General features: G+C 36.2%; 1 protein-coding gene and 1 pseudogene across 1 annotated transcript; both read right to left on the bottom strand.

Annotated features, from left to right (window-relative positions):
• Positions 1–440: 440 nt before the first annotated feature.
• On the bottom strand, positions 441–5,278 carry LOC141634847 (uncharacterized; annotated as a pseudogene).
• Positions 4,522–7,548, bottom strand: LOC141634831 (uncharacterized). The gene is made up of 3 exons (XM_074446687.1): positions 7,507–7,548; positions 7,363–7,414; positions 4,522–5,060 (listed from the first exon to the last, which is right to left on the bottom strand). The coding sequence occupies exons 1-3, from the start codon at positions 7,546–7,548 to the stop codon at positions 4,522–4,524; spliced, it is 633 nt and encodes a 210-aa protein (XP_074302788.1).
• Between the last annotated feature and the right edge of the window lie 9,650 nt (positions 7,549–17,198).

Genomic DNA, 17,198 nt, shown 5'->3' with positions numbered 1-17,198 from the left:
TACTGAAGCGAAACCTGAAATTAACGCGAAGCATTACCACGAAAGCTAGTAGTACGCTAAATCTGTCACGCATAAAACAACAGAAAAATTATGCCCCTATCACAAACATGTCTGACTTGAACATCGCACTGACCCAAGCACAGACTATGGAGCATAATTTCTGCAAGATTATGACTAATTAAGTGCATTAAAATCAAGATAAATATGAACCAAAGTTCTGAACTTTTCTGCAATAAAATAGAGGAAAAACCAAGGAGATTGTGTTGTTTTTGTGAGATGATTTTTTGGTTGTGTATAAACAAAATAAAACACAGCAAATTGTAAAGATAGTAACAAGTTTAAGCATCCACAATAGGGTCGTCCCGGAGCTATCGGGGGCTCTGTGCGAGCTTCCAACTTGGGGCCCCAAATATTACAATAAGAAAATATAACATGTTACATACAAAAATTATTTCCAGTGGTTCACCATTATAGAAGTTCACTTCACAAAAGGTGCTTCCAATAGTTCATACAAAATATCTTAATAATAAAGTCAATTAACCATTAGAAAACTTCACTTAAAAATTAAGGCTCTTTTTGTACTCGATGAAGCAAAGTCCTCAATTAGTTCTTCGTAACTAAATTTTTCCAAAAGATTATTCTCGATAGTTATCATCGCTAATCCATTTAGTCGATCTCGAGACATTGTAGAGCGCAAATACGATTTAAGCAACTTGAGCTTTGAAAAGCTTCGTTCAGCAGATGCGACAGTGACCAGAATCGTCAACAAAATCCTGTAAGCTGTCATTGCATTAGGAAAACAGTCACCAACTTTTTTCATCAATTTAATTATCTCATGAGGACCCATCTTTTCCTTAGGAATGAACTCTTTAAAAAATTGCAGATCCAAATGACCATCAACATCAGACTCATCTTTACTTCTAAGTGCATTCTCAAGGTTAATACAACAAGCACTACTACAGATACAGGCTATAACAACGGTTAAAAACCGTTGTTATATAAAAAAGCGGACGTTGTTAAAGCGTCCGTTGTAAAAGGTTTTAACAACGGTTGGTTTTCTTAAGGAAACCGTTGTTAAAAATATTAACAACAGTTTTAAGTATAAAAACCCGTTGTGGAAAGTGTGACTCAATTTTGGGGGGAAAGTTATAACAACGGGTTGTAATATACAAAACCGTTGTTATAACTAAAGACAACGGGTTGTTTGTAAATAACCGTTGTTGTTTGGTCTTAAAAAATAAAAAAAAAATTAAATTAAATATTACTAGATGCATGTATAATTACGGCCCGTTAGAATTCCAATGCATGCAGAATATCCCTTAAATTAATTACCAATGGTTTTGAAAAAACTTATAAATGTGACTAGCTATAAATATTAAAGCATCCTTTAGTATCTAACATTCATTAATTGAAACAACATGGCAATGAACCCTAATTTTATCAACAACGAAGAATGGCTTACACAAGCGATTGAAGATGATGGGAAGGTTCTCGCCGGGCTTCCACACGATCAACACCCATTAATCAAAGCATCCCTTGAACATCAACGGAATTATTGGATTAAGAGGCGTGAAGCGGTCCGGCTTGTCAACAAAGCCTCATCATCATCATCATCATCTTCATACCCTCGTCGGCTGTTTACTTTCGCAACTTGGTCTGCGACCAGAGATATGTTGAGTTGTACTCTTCCAACCTTATCTCCACATGCAAGTCGTGTCCTTGCATATATTCAATCTGTTATTGCAAAATATGAAGCCAATGACCCGAAAGTTAGCGGTATACCAGAGTGGCGTGATTGGTGGCAGGTTGAGAAGCACTTTTTACGCTTAACCGGGGTTGTTCCGGCTTATTATACATCTTTTGATTTCTGATAATTGCTGTAATGTATTTGGTTTAAAATTAAATGAAATGATCATTTTGAAAGTGTTGAGTTATGCTTGTTTGATTTGCTTCCATTTTTTCAACTCCATAGATCGATCATCATCAAGATCCGTGTTATTACGCCATTCTTGTCCAATAAGATTTGAAGCGAGATTGAGAGATATGATGATGTTGATTATGGCACAACTTCCTAACATATATATTAATTAAAAAACAACTCAACCCACACATTGCTTAGTATAAATACATTGCATTATCTCAACTAACATGCATTTCCATTATCTCAATATATTCTCCAAACCCTAACTGCTAAAACAAACTCCAAATAAATTAACCCTCTCCTTAATCTTTCAAAACAAACTCCAAACTCCAACAAAATGAATGATATCATCCTTAAGACTCTTACTATGCTTGATCCGTACTGAAGGACGCCAAAGAAGATGGAAATGAAATAATTAGCAAATGCTGAACGGAACCTAATGGTCGATAAAAACACATACATGGAAATGAAATAATTAGAAAAATAAAATAATGACGATGAAACAAACCTGATAATTACAGAACGTACGTAAAGAGACGATGAAATCAACAGTGACGGCGAGAAGATAAAGCGACGATGAGAAAGAGAGAAAGAGACGATGAGAAAGTGTGTGTTTTGTGTTTGTGTTTGGTTTCTTCTTTGGGTTTGTGTTTGTGTATGTATTAAGGTTTGTGTTTTGTGGTCACAGCAGACTTGTGTTTGTGTGGTTTAGAGTATGGAAGGTATTGACAACGGTTATTAAACAACAACCGTTGTGAAATATGTTTTAACAACGGTTGTAAAAAAAACCCGTTGTTAAATAAGTTTTAACAACGGGTTTCAAAAATAACCGTTGTGATTACTTTTCACTAACTTTGCGCAATTTTGCGCCAAATTATTAACAACGGTTGTTCATGTGTGACCCGTTGTTAAAACGAATAACAACGGTTTTTATAACCATACCCGTGGTAATTGATTTTAGTAAAATTCGCGCCATTCATTCTACAACGTCTATTGTGATTTTCGTGAATAATCGTTGATAAAGGGGCGTTGTAGTTGCCTGGATTTGTAGTAGTGAAGACTCTAACATTGAATCATTGACAGAGCACAACTTGTCAGTGGAGAACATAAACCCGAATATATTTTCATATTCTTTGTATTGTTCAAACCTTTTTTTGAGTGAAGATATTGCTTGATCAATAAGATACAAAAAATAATTAATCCTAAACGATTCTTCCTCGGATATTCGCGATGAATCATGTGAGCTCTCATCAAACTGTTTTTTCCTTTGGATTTCACGTCTTTTAGGAAAACAAGGATCAATATTCATATCATTAGCTATTTGTCTGGCAGTGTCGAGAGCTTTAGAAAAACCATTTTCTCTATACTTATCAAAAGTTGAAATTAATGCGTTCACTTGTTGAATAGCAACATCAATGAGCATATCTTTTCTTTGCAAATGTTTACTAACCTCGTTAATAAAATATAATATTTCATACCAAATAACTATTGACACCATAAACTCAAAATTACCAAGTTCATTCATTGCTAGAGATTTAGCTCACTTCTAATCTTACAATCATTACCCGCTTCTCCAACTTCAAGCAAAGCTTCTCTAATTTCCATCATTTGAAATCTGATTGCTATTACACTATTAATACGACTTTCCCAACGTGTGGCTGACAATGGTTTAGGAGTCAAACCTCCTTTAAAATCTGCCACCTCTTTGTAGAATGAGCAAATAATGTATAAATCCATTGTATGATTCCAAAGAAGTCTGTGGCCTTAACACATGTATTTGCTATATCACACAATGCCAAATTTAAACTATGACAACCACAAGGTGTATAAAAAGCTCTTGGATTTAAATCTAATAATCGTTTTTGTACTCCTTGGTGTTTTCCTTTCATGTTAGAATCATTATCATAACCTTGGCATCTAATGTTATCAATATCAAGATCAAGCGATTTCAACTCATTTTGTAAGGCATCAAATAATCCTAAACTAGTAGTATCATTTACATGTAAAAATCCTAAAAAATATTCTTCAACTATAAAATCATCCAAAGAAATATCCACATATCACAATATCATGTACATTTGCTCGTTATGACTAATGTCAGGTATACAATCAAGGATAACAGAAAAGTACTTGGCTTGTTTAATTTTCTTGATAATTACAGATTTTATGTTAGAAGCCAACAAATTTATCAACTCATTTTGGATTCTATGACCGAGATAGTGATATTGAGTATCTTTGCTTGTTATACGACTCACATGCTCTTGGATAACAGGATCAAACTCACTTACCATCTAAACTAAACCCAAAAAGTTCCCATTACTAGTTTCATACAATTTCTCATTAGAACCACGAAAAGCTAGATTACGTTTTCCAAGGAATTTTACAATTGAAATAACTCTTATTAGAACATTCTTCCCGTATTCTTTTTCTTTTTGTGAATGTTTTTGAGCTACTCCATCAATTGCTTTATTATTACCTAGTCTAGAACGTAATTCATACCAACTCGTCATACTATTTACATGTTCTGCACTCATTTCATGTTGTTTAAGTCTTTCACCAAAGTGACCCCAATTATTAAATCCTCCACTTACTAATTCACCTCATCCTTGCCATTTTCTAAATAACTTGCAACAAAAACAAAACACTTTATCAAAATCTTTAGAGTAAACAAGCCATTCTCTATCACATTTTTCGTAATTTGGTAGAATTCTTGTATAAAATTTTGATGAGAAGTGTCTATTTAATTTATCATTAGGCCTATTCTCAATACTCAAATCCCTCTTTGGACCCTTAACTGCTAAATCGTTTATTGTTTTAGCATCTAATTTATCCCAATTTCTAGGATCATACATATCACATTTAGAAGTATCAAAACCAACATTCTTAACATTTGCAGCATGATTAATGGCATTATCATCATTTTCTACACTCTCATCATGTAAAATATGATCAATGTCATCCACATTAATTTCAAAATTTGTATCACGGTTGCTGTTACTGGCATTTCTATCAGTTGGCTTATCAAGTGGTACATTACTAGGGACATTATCATCATTTTCATTCAAATTCCCACCATTATCAGCATTAACATCTTTTATTATAAATTTATCAAGTGCACCCTTTTGTGATCTAGTTAACTCTTCAATTTTTTTCTTTTTCTTACGTTTTCATAACCGGAGTCATATTTTCTTAGTTTTGGAAGACATTTTAATAACAAAGCAATTAATTAGATTAATGAGATGGTAAGAAAACACCTAATTATTTTGACTTGTCACAAAGCATTCAAGATTAATCTCAATTAATCGTCAAGACTGTAACTCTCCAAGCGCTTTCAATCTTTCCTGTACAAACAAAGAAAAACATAATCTATTAATCTTGATCAAGTACTCGAAAATGATGATTTTGATCAAAACAAATTAAATCACACCCAAAATTGTAATCATACAATTAAATAATTCAATAATTCAACAATAAAATAATTTTAAAGATTAAAATAAAAATAAAAACAACAAAATTACCTCATAAGCGAAAATAAGTCTGCAAGTTTACTGTAATACTGAGATTAAATTGATTGATTTTTTTATGGAATTTTATTTTAATTAGGAATGATTATATTTGAGGAACTAAAAGGGTTTTTTTTTGGGAAAAGATGAGTAAATTGAGATTTTGAGAATAGGAAAGATTTTGGGTAATGATTAGACTGGTTGACGTAATCTAGTGACTTGTTCTACACACCTATTTCCCCGCTCAACGGATATTCCCGAATTTATTTAATTTTTTTTTTTATAGTAGCAAGACGTGTTGGATTGGGCCCTGTGTGGCTGCCCAGGTTGCACACCCACAGGGCCGACCCTGATCCACAAAGGTAAGCTTAACTCGTTTTCTTAATCAAGCCACGAAGGTCGAGATTAAGGCTACTCCACGAAGGAAGAATGACTCCACGAAGGAAGGCGATTTGTTTTGCACAAAGCAATATTTTTCATTCATCAAATTATGTCTTTACAAACAAGGTACAAGTTCAACCAATGATACCCTAATAAACTTAAAAGAACAATCTAACCATTGGTTTCTAACTACTTTAATCCAATGGTCAATTTATCATATTGGAAGAGAACAAAATACATTAAAGGATTGATGTACTACTATTTGGACAAGAAGGAGCTATGCTTTGTCTTGTTTTGTGGCTCAATGCTGCTTCTAGCAGTAGAAACCAGTAAAGAGGAGACAAGAAGGAAATGAGGACAAGATGTCGCTTTCCTTGGACCACCTTGTTTTCCAACTGTTGTCCTGTGCATATTCTCACTCAAAAAAGGTCTTGCTTTGCTCCAATATAATGCTCACATACTTAGGACTATTTAGGGACTAATATCCATCATTTAAACGTGCCATTTAGGGGAGGAAGACAAAAATGTTACTGATGCACACATGTTACTATTGATGGCATTATTGAAATCAGACCCATCTTGCAGAGACCATAACTTGCTCCTCAAAATGAAATAGCATACCCCACATATACCAAATGAAATATAAAAGCGTTGTCTTTAATTTCCAATTGGAATCACATGAAATGGGTTCCTGGATTATGAGTTATGCACGTTTTGAGTGCTAGCAGGTCAATCCTGAACTAAGTTGTCCAATTCAGCATTCAGGGGCATTTTGCAAATGTCATAACCTCTTGATCAGGTGGAATTGGAAGACCCATGAATAGCCAAATTGAAGCTAAATGAGTTAGCTTCCATCTCCAATTGGAATTATGCCAAGGGGTTGCCTGGTTTGCGAGGTATGATCATTTTAGTACTGACAGGTCAGGCTGAACCTGTGCTGTACATTTCAGCAAGCAGTGGCAGTTTTCAGAGGGCATAACTCTTGACTCAAGATGATCTACAAGGTGAACCATATACCAAATCTAATCTCCAACTGGAATCACGCAAGAACATAGCCTGAATCTTGAGTTATTAAACTGTTAGTAAGTTCAGGCCAGAAATGCTTTAACTGGAACATGAAATCATGCCAGCCTTTGAGGGATTACTGAGGAAAATCCACACGGTGAAACTTCACCATTCCAAGTCCATGAGAAATATGACATTGTTAACATTTTATACATATAAAGAACATAATTTTTGGTTAAGTTAAACTCAAGATATGAGCATTTGAACAAAGCCATTACTCAGCTCAATTCTGCCAGAATGTTATGGAAATGCTATTGTTTTGGATAATCTCATGGCTTGTTCTCTTGTAAAAAATGCAATGTATAAACTCCTGTTACAAACCCCCTTTCTTCAAAAGAATTTGCCTCAAATTCCATTTGATCAAAAACCATAAAAACCAATTCTCTTAGCTCCTGCTGCAAACCCCCCAAGTTCAAAGAATTTGACCTCAAATTTGGTCAAATAAAGGCAAGAACCTCAGCACCATGCCTGTAGAGTTCAGTCTACCAGTACCTGTATTACTCTTGACTTGAATGCTTAAGGAGTGACCAGCTAGGGAATCCTCCTGGATCAAATATTAGAACATGGTGCTTTACTTGGTAGTTTTGAACATTTTTCAGACCAGGATACAAAGCACTCATATCCAAATGCTCATACCCATGCCCGAGGCTCATGTTCAAGGGCCACAGTTTCACCCATTCTCTTCTCTTCTGGTTGAACTCATCATTTCCATTGTAGAGATTATTGCTCCCAAAATCCGACCTTAATTTTGTTGGAGCTTGTGTCCTCCACAAATTAGTGTGATAACATTTGTAAATCTCTTACAGGTTCACAAGGGTATACTTCGTATTTTAATCAGTTGATTAACGATTACCTAATAACTATTGGCTTGCTAGAAAGTTTGACGTTATTATCATACAGATGGCGGTGATCAACTGCTCCCTAAAGGTCACACCTATAGGATGTGTTTGAGAGATGTGGTTATAGAAATATAATCACATTGATGCCTTATATGACTAAACAGTTAGTCAATGTGTTGATGAGACAATTATTTAATGAAGATTAAATAATATTAGTTGAGACGAATTAATCACAATTCGTAAATTGAATATAATAAGTTATATTTAATTAAATGTATGTAATGTTAGCTTGGACGAATTAATCTGTTAATTCGTAATTAAATGTAATCGGTTATATTTAATATCAACAAGATGAATGTGTCATAGTGGTAATAGTGAGGGTACTCAAACCAAGAGGTCATGGGTTCGATCCTCACTAGATGACAATTTACACATTTTTGGAATAACCGAAAAAAAGAGATATTAACTCTCCTTATTTCGGTATGTGGGCCGAAAATAAGAAGAAAGAAAACCCATTCTTCTCTTCTTGTTTTTCACGGTTTAAGAGAGGGATTAGGTTAATTTTTCTAACCTAATTTTTCCATCTCACTTTTGCCTCTCATCTCTACGAAAAACACAAAAACCTAAAGATTAATTAGTTAATTTTGGGATCGATTCTAACATAATCAAAGGGCATTTCTCATATCATCTTGGGTGCAACTGATAGGAGAATATCATTGCGATATTGTTCATAGGCCATATAAGCTAGGACCGAAGGTTATTTCGTCATCTCTTTACCTTTTTGTTTATGCAATTTATTTTATGACATGCTTTCATCATGATAAATTCGTTATAGTCCTTAAATATAAAGGGATGTATACTGATAAATCCCACAAGTGGTATCAGAGCCAAGGCCACGAATTTTAATTTTGATGATTTTCATAAAATTGTTTGTAAACAATATTTAGGGTTTGCGAAAAAAAAGGTAATCGGCTGAATTTTTTTTGAGCCGTGTAATTTTTTCTTCCGTTTCCGTTACTGTTCACGGATGAACAGTACTTTAAAAAAAAAATATTTTCTGTTTTTTCTTTCGGTTTCTCCTGAAAAACCGATTAAAGTTTTTTACGGCTATTTTTATTTATGCCGATTTGAAAAGCATCCGAGAAAAGAAAATTTTTTTCCTGTTACTGTTCACTTGGTTACTGTTCACAGTGGCCAGAATAAAAAAAATTTTTTTTGTTTTGTTATGGTTTTTACAGAAAAGCCGCAAGAAGAAAGAAATAAAAACGGGTTGTTTTTGTTGTTTTGTCTATCCAGCCGAGAGAAAAGTAAAAATTTTTTTTTTGGTTTCTGTTACTGTTCACGTGCTGGACAGATTTTTAAAAAAAATTTTTTTTTTGTTTTTTTTTCGGTTTTAGCTGTAAAATCGAGAAAAGTTTTTTTGGGTTGTTTCGGTTTTTACCGAGATAAATTTTAAAGAATTTTTTTTTTGGGTTTGTTGTGGCCAATTAATTATTGTGAAGCGGTTCATAATTCATAGATACCTAATCATTTTAAAGCAGTTTAAAATTTTGACGGATTAAATTCATATTACAAGTTTAATATGAATTAAGATTGAAATTAATGTGATTAATTGAGGAATTGTCACTTAATTTGATAATTTAAATGGGTGGTTTGGATAAAATTAATCTACATAGTTAAAGAATTATGTCTTGCATGTTTAATTTTTTTAGTTGATACATTTTATTTAGTTGAATGAATCGTTTGAATGGTTTAATTTACGTATTTTTGCAATCGGTTGTAATTTGTAATACTTAGTGTGGCCTTAGTCAAATTATGTTTTCGTAATGAAGGAAACATAATTTTTATGTAATTATGAGATCTCGAATCTCCTTTATTTTTCTTTAGTTTTGGGTTTTTGAAATTAGAATGTAATAAATAGGTTTATTATGTAATTTTATTTATTGTAATTTCAAAGAAGACTAAAGATGGAGGTTGGAGCTCACTCCCGCTACATGGATCAAGATGGAACAACAAGACAAGCTTCTCGGGTCCAAGGATGGATTCCAAACTTGTATTTATGTTCATTTTGATAGGATAGGCCACACTAGGACTTTATTATTGTTTTTACTTTTTACTATTCTTATTGTTTTTCATTCACATGCTAGTTAATGCATCATATTCCGCCTAAACCAAACCACCTACTACTAAAATGCATGAAAATTGACTCATATAGATTGTATGTTAGTTTTCATGGACATACAGATGTCACATACTTATTAAGCCATCACCTTAGTTTATTCATTCACGCATGCTAGATATTAGTTCACTTAAAATGAATTAAAATAAAGTTGATGGGATCTTCCTCTAAAACGGAAATTGAGATTAGTCTTTATAAGGGCAAACAACTATGAATCCCTTCTTCATCGGTAGGCATAATATGACCCCTTCTACGTTGGGTAAGTAGTTTGTGTTGACTTAGTTTATCTCAACATTATAGTCCGAAGAGTTTCTCGTGATTATAATGGACTAAAGATAGAATTTACAGAAATTTATCGACCAAGAATTCTAAAGGTAGAATTAGCCAAGAGGTGGGCTTATCAATTTACAGAAATTGAGTCTTGGGATCATTTATATAATTCTTGAGGAAGGTCAATTGTATAAATGAATGAGTTTTCGCGTTATAACAGTATTGCATTAGACTTAAAAATCAAATCGATGCATAGTCTTATTATTCAATTTTCTTTTCGCAGTGTAGAACACGTTAATTTTACTGTTACAACAAATGGCTGGAAATAACGAAATCCCAATGCCAAGTGCCACACTTGATCGCGCGTCCTGGCTGAAAGTTTTTATGGACAACATGAATCAGTTCACACGTCTGAAAAATGACGGGTCCAACTTTGCGGACTAGGAGGCAGCACTACGGAATGCTGCCATTGATGACGGTAAGCTCAGGTACTTAACTGAGCCAATACCGGTAAACCCAGGCCCCAATGCAGGAGTCAACGAGTCACTCGCTTATAGTGATTTCATTATGGAAACCAATTTGCAGAGACACTTCATTGCCCAAGGTGCAAACAAGATTTTCACCACGCTCACTAACGAATTCTCAAAGGCACCGAGAATTGTTACTTATGAGCATACTTGTCGCTTCTTTGATGCGAAACTCCAAAAGGGCCAACCGGTTAGCCCACACATTCTTAACATGATTAAGAATGTCGAGAAATTGGAGGCACTTAATTGGAAAATCAGTGAGAGCATTGTCATTGACCGAATGCTTCATTCTCTTCATGATGGTTTTGCCCTTTTCAGGGCGAACTACTACATGAATGACTTGAAAAAGAGTCCTCATGAGCTACACTCCCTTCTTGTACAGACCGAGAAGGATATGAAATTGAGTGGGAGCATGAAGCAGGATGTTCTCATGATTTCCAATAAAAGTAAAGGTAAGGGCAAGGCTCATGGCGACCTAGCTGTAGGTAAGCCAAAGTTCAAGAAGCCAGGAAACGGTAAGAGTGGGCCTGGTGAGACTAGTGGCTCACAGGGCAAGACAAAGAGCAAGGGCAGTGACATTGAGTGCCACCATTGTTACAAGACTGGACATTGGAGGAGGAACTGTCCCGTATACCGTGAGGACATAAAAGCAGGCCGCGTCGTTCCTGTTGGTATGTCATCTTATATTCATATGATTGAGATAAACCATGCAAGTTTTGGAACTTGGGTACTTGATATTGGTTGTGGTTCTCATCTATGTAATTATTTGCAGGACCTAAAGAACATCATGCCTCTCGAAAAGGGTGATGTGGACCTGCGAGTCGGGAATGGAGCATGATACGTGCATTTTATATAGTCTTTTTAGTCTATTCTTGCACGCATCTTTATGCTATTTTAGTAGTTATTTGCTACGAATATGCCCCGAATTGCATACTTTGGAAGTTCTTATATTAATTGCAGGAATGAGCTTAGAGATGCGGAATCAAGCCTAAAACATGTCCCTACGCATGCATTTAGGAGATGAGATGAGTCGGAGCTTGGAAAGTACTATTTTGAGATGCGCATTGGAGTAAGGAAGTTAGGCGAACCAAGAGAGTGCTTCAATTTGCTAGTTCCTGCTTGTAAGAGCCATATCTCGAGTTATACAACAGATATACAGGTGATTCAAATTGGAGATGAAATTTTGTCCTCTTAGCTTTCCAACGCCACCGGAATCACCCTGTTTGACCAAGTAACGAAGAAATGGCAGCCGTTTGAAGTTCAGTGCGCGAAGCAGGAATTACGCGCTGAGAAGTGCTCGATCGAGAACTAATTCTATTCGATCGAGAGCCCATTTGCTCGATCGAGAGCTAATTCTATTCGATCGAGTGATTAAAGGGAAAGAAGTCTTCGATCGAGAGGAATGCTAAGGAATATCACTCGATCGAGAGCCTTAAGTGCTCGATCGAGTGGATTTCGCTGATGGGTTGGGCTTTTTGCTCTAGTTCCGTCATTAGGTTTAATTGTTCTCCTATTTTCTTATAAATAGGAGTTAGGATGTCATTTGTAATCACCCAGTTAGCACGTTACTCTTCTCCCTTTCTTTACACACTGTTACTTTTATTCTTGCTCAATTCCGGATCATTTATTTGAAGAATCCTTTCTTCCCTTTTCTCTCTTTAATTTAATTTAATGTTTATTATTTGTTCTTTCTTTATTTCTTGTTCTCCCTTAATTATGCATAGCTAATTCCCCCTAGTATGTCAGGATTAGGGAAGCCGTGGTAGCGATGTTTTAATTGACTTATATAGATTAGTCTTGCGATAGGAATTGTATTAGGCAATATAATTGTTATCCGGTCGAATGAATGCATGCAGGAGACCATAAATTTAGTTAACCCCGACCTAGATCGAAAGATTGTAAGGCAAGGCTTGCTTAATTACAATAGGGTATTGCAGTGAGGGCGAAAGTTAAGCTGTTTACGCTCTAGGGCGGTTTAAGGACCGAAAGGTGACGACCATAGCTCTTCTTATCAATAGTCTAATCGCCTTAGTATTCCCGATAGTATAAGATCTGATAGCTGCCACGGTAGACCGTCCTAGCATACTTCCTTTCTCTTATTTTTAATTTCCTTTATTCCCTTCTCTTGCCTCTAGTTTCAGTAGTTTAGTTAGTTCACAATCATTTCAACCCCCATTTCTGTGACACCCTGACAGATCGAATTAAACAGATAGATAGCAACTTAGCCTCCCTATGGAGATCGACCCTACTTACCGCTGACTTCTGTTAGTAGTAACTTAGGTATTTATTTTTGGTACGAAACGACAGTATCAAATTTTGGCGCCGTTGCCGGGGAGGCGACGCTTTTTATCTGTTTTATTTTGTTTGTCCTTTCGCCTCAAGGGAAGACTAAGTACCTTGAGGCTGTTCTTATCTTCTTCTTTAGTGTTGTTTTTATAGGCCTACAGGTTTATTAGACAGGCTACTGAGGGAGATTATCGAAGGGAAGGCTTGAGTACCTTCGATCCCTCTTGCCAAGATGACATCTGTCTCCCGACTAATTGCTCAGTTTGAAGCCCAAGCTGAGAAACCTGCTAGTTGGGAAAGGAAGAAATCTTGGGGATGTGGTGCTGCTGAGCACAATGCAGCTGTAGTTGTGCCGCCACATCCACCCCATCAATGGCCACCGCAACAAGATCCTCATGATATACAAAAAAAAGAAATCGCGGAGCTGAAATCCTTAATTCTAGAATATGATAGATATATGGGTGCTCAAGTCACTGAGCTGCAGTCTGAAATTGCTCGGTTAACAGCTGGGTTGAATGATCGGCAACCAGAAGAGGTGTACTTGACCAAGAGCGGTTTTTCCCATGAAGAACCCGCGTTGCCCAATGCTGAAAATGATTTCTATATTTCGGATGACGACTTTCTATCGTATTTCCAGAGTGTATGCGAGGATATCAGCGCTGTACAGAAAGAAAGTCCTCGATCGAGTAATATCTCTTCTCGATCGAGTGACATGCAGGAGGATAGTTCTCGATCGAGTGATTTAGTTACTCGATCGAGTGAGATGCGGGAGGAAAGTGGTCGATCGAGTGATTACTCTGCTCGATCGACTGAGTTGGCCATTGGGAACTTAAATTCGTCACTTGGGTTCATTTTGGATGACGAGTTTGACGATGATGAAGGTTACGGTGAACCTCCCTTATTCACAGTCGAGTCGGATACACTTGAAGCTGCGATTTACGGGGTGGATTCCACTGAGGAGGTTGATGAAGAAGCAGCTGAGACGGTAATTGCTCCTAGCACGGATGAGGTAATCCATTCCTTTGTCAGTGATTCCGTCGTTGAGAGCGACCAACCCGAGGTAGTAAGCGATAATTTCATTATTGTTTGTTTTAACAGTATATTGCCTCGTTTAATTTGTGCTCCTTCTTTTAATGCTACACCCTCTCATATGTGGACGCATAATTTAACGAATTTTCACCGTCCTTATCATTTCAACTTTGATAATCTGAATCGGGACCCTTATATATTGACAGTTGCTCCCGCGCTCCTTTATTATGTGGATAAATTTAGGAGCGCTCATAGGAAATTTGTTCGGCTTAAAAAGTTAAACATTTTTATTTCCTATTTTGCTATTCCACTTTGGTGCTACTTATGCTTTTTTGTAGCACATGCGCAGCTGTTTGACAGGTTGCTGCGCGCTTTGAGCTGTTTTGATTGTATTTAATTAGAGAGGCTCGAAGAAAAGAAGGTCGAGCTGGGACCTGACTGAAGCTAGCGCTACCCGGGAGGCAACCCGGCGATTTATTTCTGCATTTTTATTTACCTTAAGTTGTAATAAATGGTTTTTATACCATAGACTATCTCAGTTTACTTGTCTAGTTAGTTTACGGGCTGTTTACATTGCGTTTTTGCAGGAAATACGATGAGCATTACTCGATCGAGTACTTTTTGTACTGGATCGAGCACTTGTACTGCTAAATCCTCTCGATCGAGCAGATATTCCACTTGATCGACCACCTGCAGAAATGGAACCACTCGATCGACCACTATTCCAGTCGATCGAGCAGTTTTTGCATGCCCATTCACGTATTGACTTGGATTAGCTTCCTGAGACGGTTTTCCGGGCCCTTAGCAACCTCCCATTTCATGGTCGGTTTGGGGAGGTCCCTTTATTCGTGCCATTTTGTGAGTTTTTTCGCATTTCCTCTTTTTCTCTTTCAGTTTGCATTTCCTTTCCATGTTTTGGTACAATGAGGGCATTGTACGGTTTGGTTTGGGGAGGCTATGCATCCATATCTGTGTCTGCATATTGTTTTTAATGCATTTCTGTTATCACGTTTTATTTATGTTTGCATTGTTGTTTATTTTTGTTTAAATGCATAAAATTCCCTAAAAATCAGAAAATTTATAAAATTCAAAAAATTCACGTTTATTTTTAGCATATAGGTTGAGTCGGAACGGTAGATTTCAATGATGAAATTGCACTATATCTGTCTTTTTGCTTAAGCCTTGCATTAAACTGTTATCTTTTAGCTTTGTCTTTTGCATAATCCACGAGTTAATGTTTAATTTAGCTGAACGAATAGACTTGACCTGAAATATTGGCAACCTACTTATAATTTCTAAGATTTAGAGCCTTATAAACTGGTGTCATTTATGACCAGTTTCATGTAGGATTGTGAGTAGTTACTCCTTGCATATCATGTAACATTAATTTGCACGTATATGACATTCAATTGCTTTTTGCCGTCATACATTCGGGTTAGTGGTTGGTGTCACATGTAGGGAGGTGCTTACAAATTTCCCTTTCTTTCAATTTTACCCATTTAACTCCACATTAGCCAAATTTGCCAGTTGACCCTTAGCTACATTCCAAATTTAGCCTGCCCTGTCAAGCTAGTTTACTGTATGTTTTGCGGTATACATTTCATTGTATCAAATTTTGGCTTGTATTCTGTCGATTCGGAGTTGGTAATAATGAAAAAAAAGGAGGTTGATGAAAAAAAAGAATTGAAAAATGAAAAAAAAGAAATCGAAAAAAATCAGAAAAAGAAAAATTGAAAATGAAAAAAAAGAAAAAAGAAACCGAAAAAAAATAGAAATAGAAAAAGAAAGAAAAAAAGATGTCGTTTGTTGACGGTTTCGCTCCTATGCTTTATTTATATCATTTGAGGAGTATGTTTGGTTCGGTTTGGTGAGATTTTATGCCAAATGAAGGGCATGGTGCTTATTTCATAATTGAGTTGGAAATGGATATGTCTCATATGGTTCTGTTTAGGTACTAGCTTGATCACCTATACCTCCACATTCCCATAAATGTTTTGCCTTTTCTTACCCATTGCCTCACTTTACCATATTTTTGTAAGCCCTCGGCTGTGACAGGACCTTGTTTGGTTGGAATGTGTGAACGGTAGCTAGAATTGTCTATCATATTAGTTGCATGCATGTTCATGTGGGTCGTAGTCTAGGTGAGCGACTATACTTCTTTTCTCTTTTACATATATATGTTCACCCTTTGCTTCATAAGAGAAGAGTGACCCGTGAGAGTCCATTACTAAAGGTCTTGCAAGGTCGACGGTTCGGCTTTATTATAAACATCTTACAACTCGTTTGCATTTGACTGTCTTGCTATAAGTGTTTAGTTGCTTGCATTAAATTGGTTTAAGTGGGCATTTGTAGCTAGCTCTGAGTTATCTTTTCCGTTCCTTTAGTTGCATTTTAGTTTACTCGGGGACGAGTAAAGGTTTGGTTTGGGGAGATTTGATACGTGCATTTTATATAGTCTTTTTAGTCTATTCTTGCACGCATCTTTATGCTATTTTAGTAGTTATTTGCTACGAATATGCCCCGAATTGCATACTTTGGAAGTTCTTATATTAATTGCAGGAATGAGCTTAGAGATGCGGAATCAAGCCTAAAACATGTCCCTACGCATGCATTTAGGAGATGAGATGAGTCGGAGCTTGGAAAGTACTATTTTGAGATGCGCATTGGAGTAAGGAAGTTAGGCGAACCAAGAGAGTGCTTCAATTTGCTAGTTCCTGCTTGTAAGATCTATATCTCGAGTTCTACAACATATATACAGGTGATTTCAATTGGAGATGAAAGTTTGTCCTCTTAGCTTTCCAACGCCACCGGAATCACCCTGTTTGACCAAGTAACGAAGAAATGGCAGCCGTTTGAAGTTCAGTGCGCGAAGCAGGAATTACGCGCTGAGAAGTGCTTGATCGAGAACTAATTCTATTCGATCGAGAGCCCATTTGCTCGATCGAGAGCTAATTCTATTCGATCGAGTGATTAAAGGGAAAGAAGTCTTCGATCGAGAGGAATGCTAAGGAATATCACTCGATCGAGAGCCTTAAGTGCTCGATCGAGTGGATTTCGCTGATGGGTTGGGCTTTTTGCTCTAGTTCCGTCATTAGGTTTAATTGTTCTCCTATTTTCTTATAAATAGGAGTTAGGATGTCATTTGTAATCACCCAGTTAACACGTTACTCTTCTCCCTTTCTTTACACACTGTTACTT

The sequence above is a fragment of the Silene latifolia genome, chromosome 2, assembly GCF_048544455.1.
Source record: "Silene latifolia isolate original U9 population chromosome 2, ASM4854445v1, whole genome shotgun sequence".
NCBI lineage: Eukaryota > Viridiplantae > Streptophyta > Magnoliopsida > Caryophyllales > Caryophyllaceae > Silene > Silene latifolia.
The sequence above is the reverse complement of the archived record's forward strand: the minus strand, read 5'-3'. Positions and strand labels throughout refer to the sequence as shown.